Here is a 23,895-nt window from a genome sequence, read left to right on the forward strand (position 1 = left end):
TACAGATGAGGAAACTGAAGCACTGAAAGTTTAGATGATTTGTCTATGGTCACACAAGTAATAATTGCCTAAGGAAGAAGTTGAATTTGTATCTCCCTGACTCTGGACCCTTGTGCTCCATCTCCTGAGTCACATTGATTCTCTTGTCCTTACTTCACAGTGTTCTTATGATAGAGTGCCTTGTAGACCTTAATTACTATATTGTTGTTCAGTCCTTTCAGTCACGTCCAACTCGTGACCCCATTTGGGGTTTTCTTGGCGAAGAGACTGTAGTGGTTTGCCACTTCCATCTCCTGCTAATTTTACAGATGAGGAAACTGAGGCAGAGTTAAATGATTGGCCCAGGGTCACACAGCTAGTAAGAGTCCGAGGCCAGATTTGAATTCAGGTCCTCCTCACTCTGGTCCTGGTTCTGTATCCACTGCAACATCTAGTTGCCCTGTACTATATTATCTCCATGTTTAGAGACGACTAAGTGGAACAGTGGCTAGAGTGCTGGAGATGGACTCAGGAAGACCCAAGTTCAAATTCAGCTTCAGACACTGGGCAAGACATTTAACCACTGTTTGCTTCAGCTTCCTCATCTGTAAAATGGAATAATAATAATAATAGCACCTACCTCCCAGAGTTGTTATGAGGATCAACTGAGATAATAATTCTAAATGTGCTTAGTATAATGCTTGGTACATGGTAGGCACTTTGTTACCTAGATAGAGAGCTGAGGATGAAGTCAGGTAGACCTGAACTGAAATCCTGCCTCAGACAAGCTGTGTGACCTTAGGTAAGTCATTTAACCTCTATCTGCCTCACTTTACTCTGTTGTAAAACAGGGACAATCGTCGTGCCTACTTCACAGAGTTATTGTGAGTTAATATTCGCAAAGTGCTTAGCACAGTAACCAGCACATAGTAGATGCCCTAATAGTAGATGCCCTAATAAATGTTTGTTCCTTTCCTTCTTGTAGTATTTATTTCCTTCCTGTTAGTAATTATTGCTTTACAGGGTATCCCAAAAGTTTAAGTGCAGTTCTAAGCTTTAATAACTTACTATAGATGTTTAAATAGCTTAAGACTCAAGTGTTTAAGTTATTTTTAAACAGCTTAAGCTTTGATAGCTTAAAGCTGCACTAAGATTTTTGGAACACCCTACATTTTATTGGCACTTGCTGATAATTTGTGCTAAGGTATGGCATCATTAGGCCTCCTGTGAAGCAGGGAGGCAGAACCTTGAGAAAGATGTGTCTAGGCTCCTGACCACTTCCCCAGCCTGCTGTCTTTCACATTCCAGTGAAGTATACTCAGGCACTCCCTTCACAGGACTATTACCACCCATTCCTTCCCCCAAATTCCCCTCACTCAGCTATCTCAGGAGAAAGAGGGCACAGACTTACAGCATTGTCATGCCATAGATTTAGCCCTGGTGTTAGAGGTTAGAGATGAACCTTAGTATTCATCTCATCCAACTACTCATTTTACAGGTGAGGAAATTAAGGCCCAGCAAGGCCAAGTACATTGTCCAAGCCAGCATAAATCGTAAGTGATAAAGCCAAGATTTGAACTCAGGTCTCCTTGACTCCAAATCCAGTATTTTTTCTATTGTTCCACCCATCCCTAATATGCCATGCTGTCTCAAGAATAAATGCACAGATAGGTAAGTTTTACAAATTATAAAAACTTAGCTTGGGCGATATAGTGGGATAGCATGCTAGACTTATAGCTAGGAAGAATTTAAATCCTGCCTCAGACACTCTGTGCAAGTTACTTAAAAAAAAAAAGTCATGCCTCAGTCTCCAGTCTGTAAAATAAAGGAGCTGGACTTGATGGCCTCTAAATTTTTTTCCAGTTCTAAATCTATGATCTTTTGACTATGGTCATTCAGCAGGTCCATAAATATCATTCAAGATTTCAGCCCAGGTCTTTATGAAATGCAGTCTATTATACTGAGCTGCCTTTGCAGGGGTAAGAGGGTAGTTTAGCTATATAAGAGGTGGTGGAGGACCACCATCTAAGCATCCTTGCTTATCTTTGACACTTATCTTCCTTTGCTTTTACAGGTTAACTTCATCCTTTTTGTGAATATTCTAAGGATTCTAATGAAAAAGCTCAAAACTCCAGAAATGAGAGGAAATGACATGAGCCATTACAAGTAGGTGGGGCTCTTGTTGTCAAAGACTTAATGCTAATTGATGGGCATCCCCTCTGATTCTGGTTCTGTGCTCAGGTGCTGTGGGCGAATAAGAGGGAAATAAAGGTCATCATCCCAGCCCTCAAAAAGTTTATAGTCTTTAAAAGAAAAGTTTACAGATTGTTTCATCATTACTACCACCACTTATTTTACACACACACACACACACACACACACACACTGTCACACATACATTCAAAGAAGGCCTTCTGGAGTAGGTGGGATTGATCTGGGCCTTGAAGGGGTCAGACTGGAGCTCACATATTGTTCTCATGTCATTCAATGTCCATTCACAGGCGGCTGGCCAAATCCACCCTTCTGCTGATCCCCCTCTTTGGTATACACTATATTGTCTTTGCTCTTTACCCTGAAGATACCGTGGAGATAAAACTGTTTTTTGAATTGGCACTTGGTTCATTTCAGGTAATTTTCAGAGAATGTGAATCTTAAGCTGCAAGAGAAAGACCTATTTCCTGTTAGAACAGGGGTTCTTAACCATGTGTGTGTGTGTGTGTGTGTGTGTGTGTGAGACACCTTTGGCAATCTAGTGGACCCTTTCTTAAATGCACAAAATGAATTCCATAGAAGTACAAAGGAAACCAATCATATTGAAAAATAGTTATCAAAATACATTCTTTTTTTAAAAACCAAGTTCAAAGACCCCAGCTTAAGAACCCCAGGAAAAATAACAGCACAGTGACAGGCAAGAGCCTTCATAAGAATTCCCAGAACATGGCTTGGTTTGGAAGGCACTGAGCCTAAGCAATAAGAGATGGGACTGAATCTTGGATGCACTGTGTTTTTTTATGGTTTTGAACCTCAGTCTCTTCATTTATGAAATAAGGTGTGGACTAGAAAATCTTTATGATCTTTTCAAGCTCTGGATCTAGGATTCTATGATCCTAAGTATCCTTGGGAGTATGTATATTTGGGGGTTTGGGGTGGGGGCAGCTAGGTGGTACAGTGAATAGAGCACTGGCCCTGGAGTCAGGAGGATCTGTGTTCAAATCCAGCCTCAGACACTTGACACATTTACTAGCTGTGTGGCCTCGGGCAAGTCACTTAACCCCAATTGTCTTGCCTTCCCTCCTCAAAAAAAAAAAGGAGTATATTTGGGTTAGAAGGATAGATTTCTCCCTGATCAGCATTATTTATTGTCACTCAAACAGAAGGAGGTCAAAATCATCTACCTAGAGTCCTGACTAGCATTCTTAGCATCCAAGGCAAGTAGTATAAAATACATCCTTAAACCAACTTTTAATAACAAGTTCAGTATTGAGGGTGAGGAAGAAACCATAGAACTCACATCCCTATAGGGATGGGGTGTAGGGGAAACAGAGACGTTAGGACAAGATGAAATCAGTGTCGGGAAGCTGCTTACCAGGGGTACAGCTGCCTAGGGAGCAGGTTAGGAGTAGAGGGGTAGAACCACTATTTTTTTCTATTTAAAAATTTTAATTTTTTTCCAATTAGATGTAAAAACAATTTTTCATCATTTATTTATTATGGTCAGACCTAGTAATTTTGCTTTACTAATATTTTATTTTTCCCAATTATATGTCAAAACCGTTTTCAACATTCATTTTGAAAAATTGAGTTTCAAATTCTCTTCTTCCCTCCTCCCCTCCCCACTCCTAAGACAGTAAGCAATTTGATATGTTATACACGTACAATCATGCAAAGCACTTCCATATTAGTCATGTTGTAAAAGAAGACACAAACCAAAACCAAAATAAAAAACAAGAAAAAATAAAGTAAATGAAAAATAGTATGCTTCAATCTGTAATCAGACTTCAGTTCTTTCTCTGGAGATGGGTAGCATTTTTCATCAAAAGGACCACTATTTTAAAATTATCAATTTTCTACTAGGTGTGAAACTCTGTAGTTTCTAGATGCTGGAGTATAAGCATTGTCAGTGCTATTTTTGTTAACATTCTATATCTGCGTCTTCCTTGTATCCCTGTTTGCAAAAACAAATAAAAAAAACTCAGGTGACTGTGTTTCCATGATGCCCCATTGTAGGAGTCATGGAATTCCCTGAGAATTTTTATCATGAAAAGAAACATTGCCTGGTACTTTTTAATGTTCCAAAGTACTTCTGTTCAAAGTTCATTGGATCCTTGTAATATCCCTGGGAGAAGAAGGCAGGGCAGATGGCCCCTGAGAAAGAAGAGGCCAGGAGAGAGCTGGAATGATGGACCCTGAGTCACACAGTTAGAGCTAGTCAGTGACAAGAAACAGGATGAGAACCCAGGTTTCTAAGCTTCCAGCACAGGGCTTTTTCCACCACATTTCCTCATGGACTGAGACTTCCTATTTTCCTAAAGTCGTGGTTTGTGGTCAGTCATTCTGAAAGCCCAAGTTAAGTCCACTCAGCTACTTTTCATGTGTGTGACTCATCAAAGGCAAAACAAAAAGTACTTTCTGAATTTTTCATAAGACTTTTTTCTTTTACTGACAGCTCACATGAAAAGAAATGAGCTTTCAAATTTGCTTATATAAGGTCACTTCTTTCTGAGGCTAATGACTGTACAACTAGGAAAAAACTGAGTAAGCAGGCTACTTTTTCACTGGCCCTGGCTTCCCACCCTCTCCTGGCCAGGATGAGCACTGTTGGAGGGATAGGCGATTGAAGTAGCAAGCAGGTCTAGCCTTATATGTATTTGAACTAGGGAAAAACCTTCATTAAGGGTGATTTAAGGGTCACCAGCAAAACTTTTTGCCCCAAATATCTTCTTCACTGTTGACCTGTTGCTGACATTCAAATTTCTACTGAACAGTCATTTCTTTGGTCTTAGCTTCATCTCTTGTTAAGCTACAAATTCTAATTTAATTGGGTAGTTTAAAAAATTATGTTAAAGGGGCAGCTAGGTAGTACAGTGAATAGAGCACCGGCCCTGGAGTCAGGAGGACCTGAGTTCAACTCCAGCTTCAGACACCTAACTAGCCGTGTGACCTTGGTCAGGTCGATTAACCCCAATTGCCCTCCAAAAAAAAATTATATTTAAAGCCTTAATGTGAATTAATTTATAAAATATTTTCTTCCTTTGTGACAGATAAGAGTTGGTTTTATGGAGAGAAGGGAATAGGGGAGGGAGGACAGAATGAAGAGAGAGATACAAAACATAGTACTCTGCCCAACATTAATAAACATTCATTAAGTGCCTACTGTTGCAGAGAACTGTGCTAGAAACAGGAAGATACAAAGTTTCAAAATATTGGATTCCTACCCTCATGGAGCCTGCAGTCTAATAGGAGAATTATACCAATACTGATAATTATAAAATACACAATTCTATGATAAATGCACTAAACAGATATAAAACGATAGGCTATGCAAATCTCAGAGGAAAGTTTGTTAAAGACATGGAAAATTGGGGAATTCTGAGACAAGGTGACATTTGGGCTGGACTTTAAAGTCTGAGTAGGAATTCAATAGGCAAAGGGAAAAGAGGGAATTCTAGGCATAGAGAACAGCATGAGTTAGGTTTCAGGTACAGGGAAGAGTTCAGTTTGATTGGAGAATATATTGGGTGGAATGAAATAATATGAGATAAAGTTGGAAAGATAAATTGGTGCCAGATTGTGAGGGGCTTTGAATGCTAGTCAAAGAGACTTGAGCTTTACTCAGGAGGTAATAGGGATCTATTTTTTTTTTTAAATAAAGGAAATACACTTTTATTTATTGGCCTTTGTTATCTGTTTGGATAAGTCAGTGTACTCATAAATAAACTTAGTGTGAGGGATCTTCCAAAAAGCCTGTTGGCTAGAGGATAAATGTGTCTAAACACTGTGCCTACATTTATTCCTTTTGTTGTATCTGTTTCTGAATGTAGTATTGTAGTCTTCATAAAATTTGACATTTTTCAAAGATTGTTGGTAATGTTTGGGTGTTGGCAGATTTTGGTGACTTATGCTTGCTGAAACTGTTGAGAGCTGTAAATTGGCTGTCTCAAGACTATATCCCTAACTGGGAAGTGCTAAGCAGAGTATTTACATGTCCAAGAAAGGCTGTAATGGTTAACGGGAAAATGGGCAGCCAGGAAGCAATAAGAGGGCATTGTGCACCTGCTGTTAAAGGGCCAGAATCACCCAGACTGGAAATGGAGTCTCTAAAGGAAAGCTCTGCCACAGGCTGGCCCTGGGAATCCCAGCACAGACAGAGTCAATCCGTAGCATGAAGTTTACACTCACTGTTGGGAGTATATTTAACTTCTGTACACTAAGGTGGCTGGTAATTGAGGGAAGATTTTGTAGAGAGGACTAAATGCAATAGAAGAGACTGAAGTCTTCAGCTGTTACAGTCTCAGTAGATAAGAAGACTGCTTACAAGGGACTAATAAATATGTAAAAAGAAGATGAAAGTGTTGACACAAATGAGAAAGGAGTGGACATTGTGGGGTGTGATAAATCAGTGGAAGGCTTTGTAGAGAAAGCTGAGTCTGGAGTGAGGATTTGAAGGACAGGACAGGGCATGGATTAATGAAGAAGAGAGACATAGGGAGATATTTTGTATTTCAGGTGTTTGGGGAAGAGGATATAAAAATGCACTGAGTAGAGAGTAGCACTGAAAAATATACTCTGAGTTCCAATAGTTTTGTAAAATTATAATAATTTAAATTATATCTGATTCATTAGTTCATTTGAATTTCAAAATAACCCTAATTTCCACATATTATTTATCCCCCTTTTAAAAAAGAAGAAATTGAGACTCTAAAAGGTTAAATGACTTATCCAGGGGTCCTACAGCTAGTAGGTATTGGAGGCAGGATTTGAACCCAGATCTTCCAAATATTGCTCTCCATTCATGACATTGACCATGTTGTCTCTCAAAGAAATTTGGCGCATGAGGTGTTTGGGTGCCTGTGGCAGCCTCGTGTCCTTTGGATGGAAATGGAAGGTTAGAGGGCATAGCAGATCATGGGATCTGAAGTCTAGAGCTGCCATGGACCAAAGAGGCCATTTTACAGATGAGAAAACTGAGGCCTGGGGCAGGTGAGTGACTTGCCTGGATTACATAGGTAGTAAGCATCAGAGCTAGAACTTAGACCCTGTCCTTTTGCAGAACCAGTGTTCTTTCCCCTGTACCAGGATGCTTCCCATGGAGAAATCTACCTTTCCTGCCCTGGGATAAACTTGTCAGGGAGTTCTAGATTGGGCCAGTCAGGTTGTCTTTCTACAGTCTAACCCTGCGGCTCTTTCCCTTGGCAGGGCTTGGTGGTGGCTGTCCTTTACTGCTTCCTCAATGGAGAGGTAGGTATTCACATAATACTTTAGAACTAGAGTCAAAGATTTTGAGTACAGGGAAGAAAAGGTACCTTGGAGGAATGCCTGGAATGGGTTGGTGCCAGGGGGCAGGAGACCTTGGGACAAACCCAGAGGAAAAGGGGCCTGGAGCCTGTCCAGTTTCAGGCCAACTGCCAGCCTGTTCTAGTCTTTGAGTAGGACATAGTTTATAACTGCCTTGACCTCTTTTGGATGTGTCAGGTTATGTCCTTTGGCTTCTACCAAAGATGATATTTGAGAACCTAGGAAGAAAGGAAACATGAGAAGAAAATATCAGATTCCCTTAAATCCCCAGAGGTATTGGCCAGAGGGGTTGGTCAGGTTGGTCACCCCTGCCTCTATGCTAACTGGCCTATTCCAGGATATACCACGGTATTCAGAGTGGGTTTTGAAACTTCTCATCTCCCCATGTGTTGATTGTAGAATCAGTAATCAATGCAATTTCTCCTATTCCCTCACTGATCCCCTGGAATGGAGAGATGGTTTGGAGGGTATGCCAATAATTCATCAATTACTTGTTAACTTCTTGCTGTGTCCCCTACTCTGTGTTGGGTAGAACTCTGCATGAGAGAAAAATAGTAGAGACAGGAAACAGTGTTATAAATTATATTACAGAGGTGGTTTTCTACTCTTTGCTTGGGGTTCATTTATATGATATTACCATGAAAGGATATTAGGGCAACTTTATTTGGGCTTTTGTAAAGCCTGTATAAGATGCGGTCCTTGCCTTCGATGAGCTGGTAGTTTAGTTGGACAGAGGGGAGAGAGTGAATGTCAAAATTTTCTATTTTCCTCTTCAAAGTGGTCAGTTTTTAGAAGTGCAGGGAGGGGTGTTCTGGAGCCAACTTGAAGGGGCTGTTGAGAGTTGATTGTTTAATTTTCAGTGTAAGCATTTACACCTAAAAATCAGCAAACATTGCAAATCAGTGCTTAGTTTTGGTGATCATCTAAACTACAGAAAGTGACAGAGAAAATGTTAAAAATGCACATTAAACTTTAAAGTGTGTCATGTATACATTTTTTTTCTCCCAATAAAAGCTGGTGTTCAACTTTTACCAGCATACCCTTGGGATCAAGAAGACTGAATTGTTATTCCAACTGTAAGTTGGTTTAAGATGGGTCAGAACCCCTCTTTGGGATGACTTTCAGAGTTCATTTATGATCCACAAAAGATAGGGTCTCATTGCTTCATAGTTCTACTTTGTTTTTGAACAAAACCTGCATTTCTTAGCTTACTTTATTCATTAGGCTTTTGTTCTGAGCCTTTTCCAAAAAAATTTTGGAAATTTCCAAAAAGTCAAGTTTTCCTTAAAGGAGAAAGATGTGTCACCACCATGGAGGACAGTCAAAAGAATGTCTGTAAGGAGATTCCAAAGAGCAGCATCATTGGAATAAGTGTACTTCAAAGGTGACTGATGGGTGTAACACTTATTTGAAAGTATGAGTTGTGGCAAATTTGTTTAGAGAGAAAAAAATCCATCTCTCATAAGATAACGTAGCATTTAGTTCTAAGACAATATGGGGTTTACTCTTAAATGGGTGACACAGACTAGACATGCCAAAGGAGTACAGGAGAGAGAGAGAGAGAGAGAGAGAGAGAGAGAGAGAGAGAGAGAGGTAGGCTAAAGGTGGGATTGGAGCTGGACCATGAAAGAATAGTAATCAGTCAACAAACATGTATTAGGCACTGCTATTTGCTAGGCACTATTCTGAGTACTGGGGATACAAAGGCAAAAGAGAAAAGGTCAGGCCCTCAAGGAACTTACATTCTCCTGAAGGACTGGAGTGAATAGCCACGAAGGAAGGGAAGAGGGTTTCAGGCTTGTGGCACAGCAGGAGTAAAGGGGGACAGCTGAGAATGAGTGTGAAATATACCTGTGAATCATGTTGGTTAGAAGATGCTCTTCTTGTCTCTGGGGACAGGTACAATTGGAGATCCAGAGAAAGTGGCGGCAGCGGCACTTGAATAATTGGTTCTGGACGTGTCCATCTCTGAGTTCCTCCTTCAGCAGTGGAGCCAGTGGTCTCACCCACATGACTAAAACCAGCTCATTGGAACAGGGCAGAGGAACTGCCTGTAAAGCCAGTGTCATCTGAGGGATTGGGGGTTAGGAGGATGGAGGAGGCATTGATGGGGGGATTGGGAACACCGACAAGCACTGGACTGCTCTAGAAAGGTGTAAAGGGTCAGTAAACATCAGTAGAGATAGATTTCTCTGAGAGGTCATCACTCTCTAGGGATCCATCAATAAGGCAGAATGCCTTCCATAGTGACAGTAACAATTTCCATGTTCCCAGCCTGGGTATACTTCCTTTTGCTTTTTCCTTTCTTTAGAGTGCCAGTTCCTGATCTCACTTGATAACCTCTTTCCCTCAGTTCTTGGTCAGGTCTCTCTGAGATAGAAGAAGAGGAATCCCCAAAACAAAGAAATTAGAATTGTGTTGAGCAGGTGCAGAGGAAGATGGTTGGGGTGGAGGAGAGATTTGAAGACATGTCATAGGAAGAATGATGGAAGGATCTGGGTATTTTCAGTAAAATAACTGTTTTTGAATATTTGAAGGGCTGTCCCATGGAAGAGAGAGTATATCTGAATGACGTGTGTGGTTCCATGGACAGAACTAAAACCAGCTGGTGGAAGTTACAGATACACACATTTTGGCTCAGTGTAAGGACTTTGTGGCGATAGCTGTCCAATAACAGAATGAACCACTAGTCAGAGATTATAGTAGTGGAAATTCATGCATTTAGGATCAAGTTGGACTGAATGACCTCTGAGACTCTGGATTCTGTGATTTAGTCTAGAGGCAAGGGGAGTATAAATTCAGTGGGAATAGTTGGGATGCCATCTCTAGGTCCCAGTTGGAATATTTCGACATTTGGAAAGGGGAAGCTGCTGAAAACCAGCAGCCTATTACAATGAGGGTTCTATTTAATGCTCCACAACTGAAGGAGAGAAGAAAAAGATGTGTTAATGCATCTTGACAGTGGTAGTGATTGATTCTTTAAGACATTTTGAGGGTACTTGAAGGAACTGGGAATACCAGGTTTCTTCTTACTCTCTTAAGAACTGGAACACGATGGAAAGGCCAGTTCACTTTTACAGACCTCATCATCTTTCTCCGCCTCTATACACATAGCAGAAGTGTTAGAAAAGCCTTTTGAATCATGTGATTCTTCTCCTTATCCATTCTTAGCCCTTGCAAAATAGTGAAAAGAGATGAATTTGGTCTCTAGTCCTCTCCTGTCTCCTCATCTCTCATATACCTTTTTTTTCTTCTTTTTGGAGAAGGGAGGACAGGGTAATTAGGGTTAAGTGAGTTGCCCAAAGTCTCATGCCTAGTGTTGTGTTGTGTCTGAAGTCACATTTGAACTCAGGTCCTCCTGACTCCAGGGCTGGTGTTCCATTCACTGCGCCACCTAGCCTCCCCTCTCATATACCTTTTTCAGTGTCCCCTGCTACCCTCTCAAGTCACCTACTGTTATCATGGTCACTCCATCCCTACCATTGTAATTTACATGTTTTGTATTCTGTACCTCACTCTCCCTGGTCTGTTCAAGGTGACAACTAATATAGTCATCTAATAAAAGACAGGTACTGAAGTGGAAAGAGAACTGGACTTTGATTCAAAGGACATAGGTTCAAATCCTTGTTCTGCCACTTGGGGAGATCACTTAACTTCTCGGTACTCGGTTTCCTCATATACAAAATGTGGAAATTGGACCGGAATTGTTTCTAAGATTCTTTCCAGCTCTATATCCTATGATCCAAATCTTATCCTACCTCCCTTTCTCTGCCATGTGCTTAAGGAAGAATGTGAGAGGGGATTACCCTGTCCTCCATTTACCCCCAGATTTATGTGTGTGATTTTTGTGAGGCCAAGGGAGTGTACAGCAGAATGATGTAGACAATGGGTCAAATACTACCTAGAACAAGGACTGGAAATAGGCCATTGGATTTAATGATTCAGAAATTATTAGTTATTATAAAGAGGTATTTCACCGTATTTATTATTTCATAAATATAAAAATATATTCATTTTCATAGAAGGGAGACAACAGGGCTACCTTTCTTGTCTAAGCTTAGAGAAGTGGTTTTAATGGGGAGGAGGATTTTAGGCTGGTTATAAAAGTAAAATGGTTCCAAGACTGGTGAGAGATTTGGGAGCAAGAAGGGCTTATTATTTCTCTAAAACACACAATATGAATGTAAATGGATGCAACCCATTGCCCAAAAGCTAAGTTCTGGTCTAGCAGTTTGCAGGACTCAAGTGTTGAGGGGGTGGAGGGAAGGATGCTTCTCACAAATCATTCTTTGGCTCATGCCCTCATCCAGTTTTCCCTGAGAATGTCAGAATTTGGTTCATTGTTGCCGCTCTACCTAGGGTCTCCGCAGAACATTAGGATATATATAGCCCATGTCTTTGTCTTTATGAAAAAAGGTAGAAGTGCACTCAAATCAAAGTCAACTCCAAGTCATGTCATCATTTCCCTGATGCCATGGTCCTCTCGGAAATGAAGGACAAACACAACCTGTGAGTGGACCAAGCAGAATGGGGACCCAGCTAGTTGGATAACTAAGCTCCTCCTTCTCCTCTCCAAAAGAAGGTAAAATTTGATGGCCAGAAGCTGCCCACTTAACTTGGGGTTTACTGGCTAGATTCTTCTTTCTCTCTTCCTTCCTTTTCTTTCTTTCTTCACAAAACCTTAAAACCAGTTCACTCAGAAGCTCACAGATTGGACCACAACAGGTCCCTGCCCAAGCTTCACTTAATAGCTGTATTTTGTATCCTCCTGGCTTAGAGTGAACATCAATGGTAACTGTTCCTCTTTGAAACTGCAAGCCTGAGGGTCTTCCCCTCCCAGCTAGATATTTTTTTCTTTTTTCTAATTTAAGGGGCAATCCCTTGACTCACTTCTTCAAGAGGTCTATTCACTGAATGGGTGGTACCTCACTCTAAGTGAGCACCTGAAAAGGCCTTAGCCTAAAAGGGCCAGGGTCTCCCATTGCATCCTGAGTCATCTCCAGCCATCCTGATTAATATCTGGCCACTGGACCCAGATGGCTCTGGAGGAGAAAGTGAGGCAGGTGAACTTGCAGAGTCCTCCCTTGCTCAAATCAAAGTTAATTGCAAGTCATGTCATCATTTCCCTGATTCGACGGTCCCCTTCAAAAACAAAGGACAAACACAAGTATTCAGGCTAATGAAGCATCAATTACAGGGCAAACTTTTATTTCACCCAACACAGATATGAGGGCCAGGAATAGGTTTGCTCCTCCATGTTTGGAAAGGGCACTAATCTGACTGGCAAGTGGGGGCCTGGATTCTAATTTTAGCCAACACTAATTTGCTGTGTGACTTTGGACAAATTGCTTCAATAATCTGGGTTTCAATTTCATTGGTCAAATTGGGAAAATATCTTCTTTCTCTCTCTCCCAGAGGGGTTGTGAGGATCAGAAAGAATTTTACTAAAAAAAAAAAAATAAAAGTACGATAATGAATATAAGGTGAGCTTCATCCTATTTTGGTTTAAGACAAGTAGTCCCTTGTTGCTTCTTGGCTTTGGATCCTTTTTGGATCAGGGACTCTATCTTCTCTCCAGGAATATTGATTTAGGAACTTGTTACTCTCTGGATGCCTCTCTCTGCTGCCATCTCTGGGGGCCATTTGGTTTCCATTCCTTTACAGCTACCATTTGAATATGAGGTTCCCAGAGGATCTGGGGGAACTGCCTGGATAAGTGGGTTCCCCATCTCCCTAATCTACATCTGAGTTCTCAAAATCAATATGTTCCCAAAGGTCCAGAACTCTCATAATTGGAAGGCCTTAGAGATTACATACCTTCCTAAAACACAATTGTAGAATGTTCTTATAGGCGTGATTAGAAATTGCAAGATAACACAACTCAATAAGCAAAACTAAAAATTTCAAAATAAAGGAAAAAGGCCAATATTACACACATACACACATACACATGAAAAATGCTTAATGTTCAAGTCAATCGCCTTCTTCCTCCAGACTTGCATCCCATAGTCTGGGATGATGACTGGATATGACTTCCCAGAGATATAACCACTTGTCCCACATTGAAGCTGTAGCTTTACATGGACCAGCTTCAGTCTTGGCAAGGACAGGGGTTCCTACATGTGTGTACCTGAGGGACCCAAGTTCACTTTGTGTTGCTCCTCTTTCTGTGTCTCTCAGCTATGGTCCCAGTCCATTTTTCCAGATACATTTCTATTGCCTTTTAGAGTCCACATCCAAGCATACAGCTCTGACTCACATGAGTCATGGCTCAGTTTTCTTCAATGTGGTATAAATGACCCAACAAGTACCAAGGGGTATGGTTACTCTTTACATCAAGGAAATAGCATTAAAGTCCCAAATCTCATGCCAGTGTTTATGTGTTAGTGTTTTAGAGAGAGATGTCTTCAACCAAGTCCTCATTCTTCATCTTGTCGGCCTTGACCAAAGCATTCCTGGTCACATTGTCTCCATAGACATCTCTTATTAGCCCAGGAGCTCTATCCCTCCTTCCATCTTAGAGACTATATTCTGATTGCACTGTAGCCCATAAAAATGAAACAAGAACTCTCAGCTAATCTTCCTGTCACCCTGTCAAAGCCCTACTCAACAAGGTTTTTAGAATCAGAAGGGAAAAGTTCATCTCCCTACAAGGCTCAATGACATAAGTAGAAACAGAATTTGAACATAGGTCCCTTTGAGTCAATCCAGTACTCTTTGCTACAGTATGTGTGAATTGTTAGAAGTTTCACAACCTAAATCATACTGCTAATATTTTATCAGTTCTCTACTGAGAGCTCAGCTCTCCTGGTCTCTTCATGAGATGTCTCTCAAGTTCAAGGTTAGGGATTGAAAGGAGGTGGGGAGAAGCATAGAAGGATAAGTGCACACTTTGGGAAAGGACTTTGGAAAGGGCACTAATCTGACTGGCAAGTGGGGGCCTGGATTCTAATTTTAGTCAACACTAATTTGCTGTGTGACTTTGGACAAATTGCTTCAATAATCTGGGTTTCAATTTCATTGGTCAAATTGGGTAAGTATCTTCTTTCTCTCTCTCCCAGAGGGGTTGTGAGGATCAGAAGGAATTTTACTAAAAAAAAAAAAAATAAAAGTACGATAATGAATATAAGGTGAGCTTCATCCTATTTTGGTTTAAGACAAGTAGAGTTCCCTGCTGAGATTTTAGATGTTTCCTCTGACTATTGCTACCATTATGTGGGAAGGAAAAGAAGGGAATTAGTTCATGCCAATAGCCCTCAGTCCCTTCTTCAAATCGAGGTGGACTTATTGGCAGATAAACACTTAGAACATGTATGATCTGAATTACTTTATTGAACATTTCTTAGTCCTTGAAGGCTGACTCTTCATTTAAAGAATCACTCCACAAAGAAACCCATTGAGGCTTAACATTGTAAAAGGTGCACACATTTGCCTTTTGCAATTAGGATATAGATAGAAAATGTCTGAGTACAAATAAGTATGTCTTGCATTTAGAATATAGATAGAAAATGTCCGAGCATAATGTCTAGTCCCTCTTGCTGGAGAGAGATTAAATAAAGAGGGATAAAAGTCCCTCTGCTGATGCAGCTGGGCTCTCCAGTGTCCAGAGAAGAGCAAGCTTCAAAGTCTCCTTGAGGCCCTGAAGTTCATTTCCACAAAAACAATGAGCTCCCAGGCCACTCAGTCTCAGGGCCTCAGTAAGGCCAAGGTTAGCCTAAATGACTGGGTTTTTTTATATTTCCCTGGGGCCAGTCACAGATTTCATCACAGGGAAAGGGGCTTTTGAGTTAATGTCAACAGAGTTCCTGGAAATTTGGGGACAGTTTGGTTATTCCTATCCTATTCCTTCTATTTCATCCCACCTCTATCTACAATCCTCACAGTCACCATTCCTCAGTTAGAATTTTGGTTTTAACTTATACCTTTCTGAATTGTCCTTATGAACTTAGAACCTCACCCCAGTTTTCTTTTTGGAGGGCAATTGGGGTTAAGTGACTTGCCCAAGGTCACACGGCTAGTTTTTGTGTTAAGGTGTCTGAGGCCGGATTTGAGGTCCTCCTGACTCCAGGGCTGGTGCTCCCCTCCCCCACCCCCAGTTTTCTGCTGCATCTTTACCTAATGCTGTCCTTTGTCATTCAGAATGTCACTAGTCCCCAAATCACTTAGAAAAACTTCCCCTAGGTCCCTAACCCTGGTAAATCCCTACTCAATTTCTCAAAGGTCCCAATCTAGCAAGAGTCTGACATTAGGGGAATGGTATTTAACAATCTGGTTGTAGCTAATTTCAGTTTGTCTCTCCCATAATGCTATAAGGTTATTGACAAACATTTACTATCCCTTGGTCCCTGGAGCCTTCCCACAGAAAAATTCTTTTTTTTAATGTTCAGAGGCATGCTATGCTTCAAAATGCATTTTAAATGCATAAAAAATATATTTAAAGTGCCTAAAATAGACCAGAGCATGGACACCATTCCCAGACTTCCAAATAAATGTTAAAATGAAGTTATTATTGTCTTGGCAGGTAAAAGAATTTAGCCCAGCATACAGCTGGCCACCACCTCCAATAAATATAAGCACAGAGTGGTACTAACAAGGATAGTGACTAGAATGGAACATCCAGGGAACCTAGTAAGCAGAACACTGGTCAGCTGTGTCAAGCCAGGTCACTGGGTAGGGGCTTGCAAAGGAAGAAAAGAGATGTTTGAGCAAAAGTCTGAGCAGAGGGGAAGAGACTTGGATTAACCAGTACAGACCAAATGGACAGGAGGAGAGGAAAGACCTAAGGGGTAGAGTTACAGAAATGAAAAGAATGTCAACAGATATGAATAGAAATAATGGACTGAGGGAAACCTTACATCCCAACTGGCCTGAAAGAACCTAGAAGGGAGATAATGCAAAGCTAAAGAATGTAGATAAATTCCAGCTGGCAAAGATCATAATCTCTGCTTCACCTACCTAAGAAGAAACCCTCCTCCTCAGAAACACACACAGAGAAACTTAATGATGGATATTAATCATTATCCAAGGTCTGTCACCTAGCAATTGGCAAAGTCCAGCAGGTCAAGGTATGTGTACTAATTAAGACTTGCTTTTAAACAAGCTGTATTCTGGGAATGGAAAACACTGAATTAATTTACTCACATTTAAACTGTTAGTGGTGCCTGCTTAAGCAAGCAAGCATGAACACACACACACACACACACACACACACACACACACACACACAAATGTATCCCTGATTTTAAAAGTCAGTAAAAGTCAACTCAGTGAGCAGAAACAACAATGAAACAAACACTGTTGAGCTTGGACCAGAAAAGGAAAATCACCTGGTCAGCAGGTAGAGAGAAGTAACCCTACACCTCAGCTCTTCTCTCCCAGAGGTATTCACATTGCCAGAGGCCCCACCGGGTCTGGCTATGCAGTGATTGAAGGACCCACCCCCAAATTCAGGGATGCAATTAAACCAGATCACATAAAGTTTTTTTTTTTTTTTTTTAAGCAATCAGGGTTAAGTAACTTGCTCAAAGTTACATGGCCAGTTATTTCTGGGTGTGGTGCTAAGTATCTGTGCCCGGATTTGATCTTCGGGTCATCCCGACACTGGAGCCAGTGCTCTTACTCGCTGAGCCACCTGGCCGCCCCTCTCATAAAGTTTTTATTAAACTCCTAATTCATTCAAGGGATTCTAAAGACACCTTGAGCTCCAGATCAGTTACACATCTCAGAAGACTGTCAGGTGGGTAACTTTCCCTATAGAGATCCCATGATTATTCTAATTGGAACAGATGAACAAAGATTTAAAAATTCTTCAATAAAAAAAATCCAAAATTTCTTTAAAAATCTTGTGAAATGTATAAGGAATGAAATTCCCTCAAACTTTCTCCTTTCGACAATTAAATGGCTATTTAACCTTAGGAAGTTCGCTTCAGTTTGAATAGAAGTGGTAATTGTAGAGCAAGTATTTATCTTTTTAAAGACTGGAGTCTTATCTTATAAATGGGGGTGGGTTGAGAGAGTGGGTAAGAATACTGAAAATTTATGCCAAGTACTTTTACTTCAATTTTCTGGGTATTTCAGGACAAACCTTGCTTTTACGTCTGAATTATGAGGAAGGAAAAAGGAGAGGGAAAGGAAAGGAGATGGAGGATAAGAAGGGAGGAGATAGAGCAGGGGGTTAGGAGAAGATAGGATGTAGTTGCAGTCAAACCAGATTAAGCAGCAGTCCTTAGAAACTCCTCACATGTGTCATCCTCTTTTAATGGGACAAAACCAACCGCAGGAGATACTCCTGGAGGAAGCTTTTTGAGGTCAGAGATGAATCCTTGAAGGGCTGGGCTGAGGAGGCAGGAATAATCTAAGCTTAAATTATTTTTAAGCAACTCAGTGGACCCTATGTTAATACAGAAAAAGTTAAGTGTGAATTTCCTGTTAGTAAACCTGCAAGAATTCAACAATATTCAAATGCTGTTGAGGATAGGCAGAGAAAGCTACCTTAAAATTCTTTAAAAAAAATATACATTTGATAAAGGAATTGGTTGCTTGGACTCCCCACTTCTTGAATCTAGATGGACTCTCCCTTCTTTGTACTCAGCTACTGAACTGTCACCTGAGGTTTCCTTGACTGCATACCCCACAGGTCATGGCCAACAGGCCTTTCAAAGGGCATCTTTCTACCCTAGAAATAAAGCTTTGGAATACTGTCAGCAGCACCTTATTTGACCACTTGAAGATTCCTCCCTTAAAGTGTTCCCACAGCCCCAGCCTATTTGACTTAAATGTCACTTCTCCTCTGCAAAATTACTGGCATCTGAGCCTTGACTTCAATTTTTCTTCTTAAGACCTCCAGATGAATGAGAGCAAGGTATTTTGTTTTTTTAAATAATCGAAAACTCCACAAAGAAATGGTACATGACTTTAAAGAAATCTGTGGCTTTACAGAGTCTGTTTCTCTCAGGCATCGAGTAGAAGCTCATTCTCAGGAAGGACTGAGATCTCTCATTTTCTAAAACTTTTTTAGTCCATTCCACTGGTGTTTGATACTATTGATGTGAAGGCCACTGATTCCATTTAGGAAAAAGAGGAAGGAAGAGGTGAATTCACACCAGAACATCAAGGTGAAACCTGTGAAGGTGACCTGGTCCTTGAAGAGGATCACAAAACTGAAGAGTCCCATAAAAGATAAGCCAAAAGAGATTAGGATGAGGATGGAGCCCATAGCCCATTTCCGCCAAGAGTGGGCATCTTCACACACCTGGGAGACCATCAGGAGCTCCAGGCCAAAGATGGCCACCACCACAGCCAGAGCCCCCATACTTCGGGCCAGGACCATACCCACTGCCAATCCATTCACCTGGGCAAGGTGCAAGTCTGTGAAGCAATTCAGCTCACTATTATTGGTGAAGGCACAGAAGTGCCACAGGCCGAACAGCTGATCCTTCACCAGGAGCCAGTGGCCATCACATATAGAGATGGAGGACAGGACCACAGCAATGGCAGCACACAGAATGATCAGGGTTCGGATGCATGATTCGAAGAAGAACTTCGTTGGCCTCTTCTGAGCCAATAGCTTCTGAGCCTGTAAGACAGCATACCATATTCTACAATCTAGCATCAATGTCCATCTTGAGCATGAGAAAACATAGGTAAAGTGCCCTGCAAATCTTAAAGCACTATGCTAGCTAGTATTGTTGTTGCTATCATCAACAAGTCCATATATAAAGAGTCCCTTCTACTCAAGCTACTCTGTCTCTCAAACCTGCCCTGTGCTTTTGTAGTTCCAAATCTTTGCTCCTGCCATCCCTTCTCTCTAAAATATTCTTTTTGTCCCTCTGGGACACATTCTTATCTATTTAAGTCTAATGGAAAGGGAGTTGGATGGAAAAATCAGACTCTAGTCTATTTCTAGAACTGCCTACTAACATGTTAGGTCACCTTGGACAAGTCATAGGACAGTAGGATTTGTAGTACAGTATTGGAAAAGATTGTAACGATTACCTAGCCTAATCTTTTTATTTTACAGCTGAGAAAAACTGAGGTCTAGAGAGAATAAGTGATGTGCCCAAAATTACACAGGTGGTCAGAAGAAGAGGTAGGCAGTGTTTGGACTTGGATCTTTTGACTTCAGATCTGTACAGGGCTACTTCTTCTGGGCCTGAATTCAACTATAAAGTGGTTCCTCAAAAGTGACCTGAGCAGAAGGTTCTGGCTTTTTGTTTTTTTAAACAGCATTGTTGGCTTCTTGATAAAACCTGATAAGAAGGAACTGGCAGTAAGGATGACTGCCTGGAAAAAATAGTGTTGACTGTAAACCTGGTGGGATGGATGGTGAGACTAGGCTGCCTAATATATGGGGTTCACTCCTACCTTCCCTTTCCACTTATTCACTCTCAGTTTAGTTTTGCACTCGAAGCACAAGGACACCTATAATTGCTCTTTAAATTCATTCTAATTTTGTGAAGTAGGCAGAGCAGGTAGCATCACCTGGAGAAACTGAACCATAGAGGGGCTGTCACACGACTGAAAATTGCTATGTAGAAGTAGCTATGAGTTGATACATCTTCTAATCTGGTTAGGAACAGCACAAGGTAGTGGTCACTGCTTAGCTGCCAATTATATCAGATATGTAACCGTGGGCAATTCACTTAAGTTGTGTTAAGTTCCTTGATAGGTAGAATGGGGATAATGACATCTGTACTATCTATTTCATGGGAATAAATAAATTTTGAAAAACTAAAAGCATTTTTTTGGGGGGGCAACCTAAGAAAAGGCACCCAACATGAGATGAAGTAGATGATCTCTAAGATCTCTTTCAGCTCTACTGTGTTTCCCCGATAATAAGACACTGTCGTCTTAATTTTTTGGACAGAAAAACACCAGAGGGCTTATTTTCAGGGGAGGGCTTATTTTAATGAACATTGACAGCAATTTTAATAAACAGGTAAATGTGAACAAAAAAATGTACCTTTATTCAATAAGCAAATCACTGGGGAAGAACAGGATGACGCACTCACAGCTGCAGCTCTGGATGCAGCTCGGAGCACGGCGTGCGTTTGGGGGGGGGGACGGTGCATACAGAGGGTACCGTAATATAGCGGTAGCGCAGGAGATCACCTTCACTACAGTAGCAATCTCAATAGGGCTTATTTTCGGGGGAGGGCTTATTTTAGAGGAATCTTACACAGTAAGGGGAGGGCTTATTTTCGGGATAGGTCTTTATTATCAGGGAAACACGGTAAACCCTAAGACTCTTCCATTAGATTGTAAATTCCATGAAGATAGGGACTGTCTTTTGCCTCTATTAGTATACCCAGCACTTAGCACAGTGCCTGTCACACAGTAGGCACTTAACAAGTGTTTACTGATTGATTAATCCCCAAATCCATTGCAGCCAAGGACAGAGAAACCTTTCACCCTTAAAGACAGCTCTATCAGCAAAACAGGTACACACTGTTCCACCTGACCTAGGTAGAGAAAGGACTTTAGTCTTCAGGGCTACCCAATATCAGAAAGAGACATTCAGTGGTGGAAGTGTTTTGTTTGTTTCTAAAGAATCATTGAATTCTCAAGTTAGCAGAGAAATTAAAAGATTAACGATCTATCTTATCCTCTGAGCTGATACAAAAAGTATCCTTAAATTTTTCCCCTCTCTTCCCCCCCCTTCTGAAGATGTTTGAAATTTTCCCAAGGTCCCTTATGACTAATGTTTTGTGGTTCTACTATAATACCTAAAATGAGGAAGTGGGAATTACTTCTACCTATCCATGGCTTTTACTTTCTCTGAGCTCTCAACCCTCATAATGGTAACTTGGTAGAATTGCTAGAACTTGCCGACATCTTATTTTCTTTTAAAGAGGTAACAGTTAGTTCCTTGTTGTTCTATCCAGATATTCCCATCTCACCAGTTCCACCTCTCCAAAGTGACAATGCCAGATGCTACCTTCTCTTATTGATAGAAAAAAAAAAACCTGTTAGAAAAACCTTGGAGACAGCTTACTGTCTCCAAGTTCGGGGCTCTTACCAGCAATTCCTGATACATTCTTATTTTACCAATGGATCCCTCAGGATCCAATCCTCATGTACCTTCACAAATTAATTTACTGAACCAATTGACCAAAGTGGGAAAGGCAAATATATATAATTGTGGGAGGGGCTAAGAAAAGCATGATTTAAAAAATAAAAATGAAACACCCAACTTTGTATTAGGAGCCCCCAGTTAACAGCAAGGAAAGAAGTTGGCTAGAAAAGCAAACCTGTATGTTCTCTTACTAAACATAATGGTAAAGCAAGTCCCATGAACTTTGAGAAACACATTTTTTGGAACTGCAATTAAGGCTGCAAGGGAGAAGGTAAACTTCTCACATAGCATGATCATTTCCCCATTTTCCTAACCCTGAACTACTCAGCTATCCCAATCCCCATTTCAGACACTAGAGCTTGTGTTTTCACACCTTCACAAACAAACAAAAAATCAAACCAATCCTTTGATTTGACAGGCCTATTAGACTAGAAAATCATTTTACAAATCAGGTAGATTATTCATATCTCCCAAAGATTCGAATACTTTACAATTTTCAAAACACTTGCATTATCTTGTTTGCTCCATAGAAATATTATGAAATAGGCAGGGCAGGTAATAATTGTTCTCATTTTACAAATGAAGAAAGTAAGGTTCTGGGAGTTCAAATTGAAGGTCACTCAGCTAGTTAAGTAGTGAACTAGAATCCAGGTTTTTTTTTTCTATCAATCGGAGAAGGTAGCATCTGGCTTTGTCACTTTGGAGAGGTGGAACTGGAGAGATAGGAATATCTGGATAGAACAAGAGAAGCTTACTGTCTCCAAGTTCAGGGCTCTTACCAGCAATTCCTGATGCATTCTTATTTTACCAATGGATCCCTCAGGATCCAAGCCTCGTGTACCTTTACAAATTAATTTACTGAACCAATTGACCAAAGTGGGAAAAGCAAATATATGATTGTGGGAGGGGCTAAGAAAAGCATGATTTAAAAAAATAAAAATGAAACACCCAACTTTGTATTAGGAGCCCCCAGCAATTAGATAATATTCTGAAATGAAGATAAAGAAATTGTGAAAAGATTTGGGAAGAGTGCAAGCAAACAGCAATAGAGATTGTTGTTGCTTTTTTTTTTTAATAAAGGCATTTGTCAAAAACTTTCTGGGAATCCTATCACAGTTGTCACACTGTAGGGAAGCGTCAAATCATCCTCAGAGTATAAGTACGAAATTTGACGCAGGTTTTCCAACTTGATCTCCCTTTGGCTTTATTCTAACACATTCCAGTCTACACTTCCTTTTTCTGGGAAAACCCTCTCAATGGCCAGGGCTCCCCCTAGAAGAGGGAGCCAGAGTTCCGATGGAATTTCTGGGGGGAGGGCAGGCAGAAAACATAAGAGATAAGTGTTCATTTCCCGAACCTGCAACTCCGAGCTTTCTTTCGCACCTCTCCAGCTCCCAGACAGAATTTCCATAACAGAAATTAACTCAGAATGGGAACCACAGGCTGACACCCGGGCGTAGATACCGCAAGTTGGGGTAGTCCCAGGCTGTCTCCCGCTAAATCCAGCGGAGAAAGTCACCTCCAGGTCAACTTGGGGACCCGGACAAGCCAAATTCGGCTGCAACAGAGTGGCAGTGGGGAAGGAGAGGACGCCTGTCTGCCCAGCCTCCAGGATCCCAGAGCGTACCGAAGACGCATGCCGGTGCTCGGATGGGCACGGAGACCCCCCAGCTCCTCAGTAGGAGACATCCATGGCCCGGGCCAAAGTTTCTCGCTGCATCTCCCTCCTCGGGGTCCCCTCCCGTATACCTGAATCGCGATGGCCGTCATGCCGCCAGCGGGAGAGCGTACTCAGCTGATGGACGAAGCAGCCACGACTCCTCAGCACAGGCCAAAGTGCCTCCAGCAGCCGGCTGACTAGTGGCAACTGCACGTCGGGTGAGAAGGGGCGGAGCCAAGACTCGGGAACCCCGGGGCAAGGGGGAGGGGAGGGTGGTTAAAAACAGAGCTATTAACCCCAGGCTGGTTGCACCGCCCATCCCCAGGCTACCCTGGGCTGCTCGCCTTACGCTGAGTCAGCTAGTGCGGTCCAGAGATCCCCTAGAGATGTTGGGGGAGGGCGCACTAAGGACGATGGGTTTTGGGGGGAAGTGCATCCGCAGGATAAGAATGGGGGAGCTGGAGTTGCGAGGGGACCAGGAACCGCTAGGGAGCCAGGGGAGAAGGTTCGGGGGAGAGTAAGGCTGGGCTCTCCCTGCTGTTGTTTCATGTCACGAACTTGCTAATGTGTCACCTTGAATTAGGTCTCGGGTTTCATTTGTGGTCTGATCTCCCTAACTGGAGTGTAAATTCCTAGAGGACAGGCATGCGGGTAGCAGAAAAAGCTA

The 23,895-nt window shown here is 41.5% G+C and overlaps 2 protein-coding genes across 2 annotated transcripts in view; one reads left to right on the forward strand and one right to left on the reverse strand.

The window, feature by feature from the left end:
- SCTR (secretin receptor) overlaps positions 1-11,126 on the forward strand; it is a 91,441-nt gene extending 80,315 nt beyond the window's left edge. The window contains exons 10-13 of the mRNA XM_069067761.1: positions 2,054-2,145; positions 2,481-2,607; positions 7,396-7,437; positions 9,394-11,126. Of these exons, the coding sequence (XP_068923862.1) occupies positions 2,054-2,145; positions 2,481-2,607; positions 7,396-7,437; positions 9,394-9,567 (435 nt within the window). The 3' untranslated portion in view covers positions 9,568-11,126. The remainder of the gene's footprint in view (positions 1-2,053; positions 2,146-2,480; positions 2,608-7,395; positions 7,438-9,393) is intronic.
- A 1,559-nt stretch (positions 11,127-12,685) lies between these two features.
- TMEM37 (transmembrane protein 37) lies at positions 12,686-23,485 on the reverse strand. The gene is made up of 2 exons (XM_069067762.1): positions 23,318-23,485; positions 12,686-19,069 (listed from the first exon to the last, which is right to left on the reverse strand). Exons 1-2 carry the CDS (start codon positions 23,336-23,338, stop codon positions 18,497-18,499), a joined length of 594 nt encoding a protein of 197 aa, XP_068923863.1. The 5' UTR covers positions 23,339-23,485; the 3' UTR covers positions 12,686-18,496.
- Positions 23,486-23,895: the final 410 nt, after the last annotated feature.

This window comes from Petaurus breviceps, unplaced genomic scaffold (genome assembly GCF_028583685.1).
Source record: "Petaurus breviceps papuanus isolate PSGF00001 unplaced genomic scaffold, PetGlider_PUasm1.0 90752, whole genome shotgun sequence".
NCBI classification, from domain to species: Eukaryota; Metazoa; Chordata; class Mammalia; order Diprotodontia; family Petauridae; genus Petaurus; species Petaurus breviceps.

Coding starts and splice junctions, on each gene's coding strand:
- TMEM37 (XM_069067762.1), bottom strand. CDS start 23,338: ATGACGGCCATCGCGATTCAG. Junction 19,070..23,317: donor TGACGGCCATCGCGATTCAG/GTATACGGGAGG, acceptor GCTGTCTTACAG/GCTCAGAAGCTATTGGCTCA.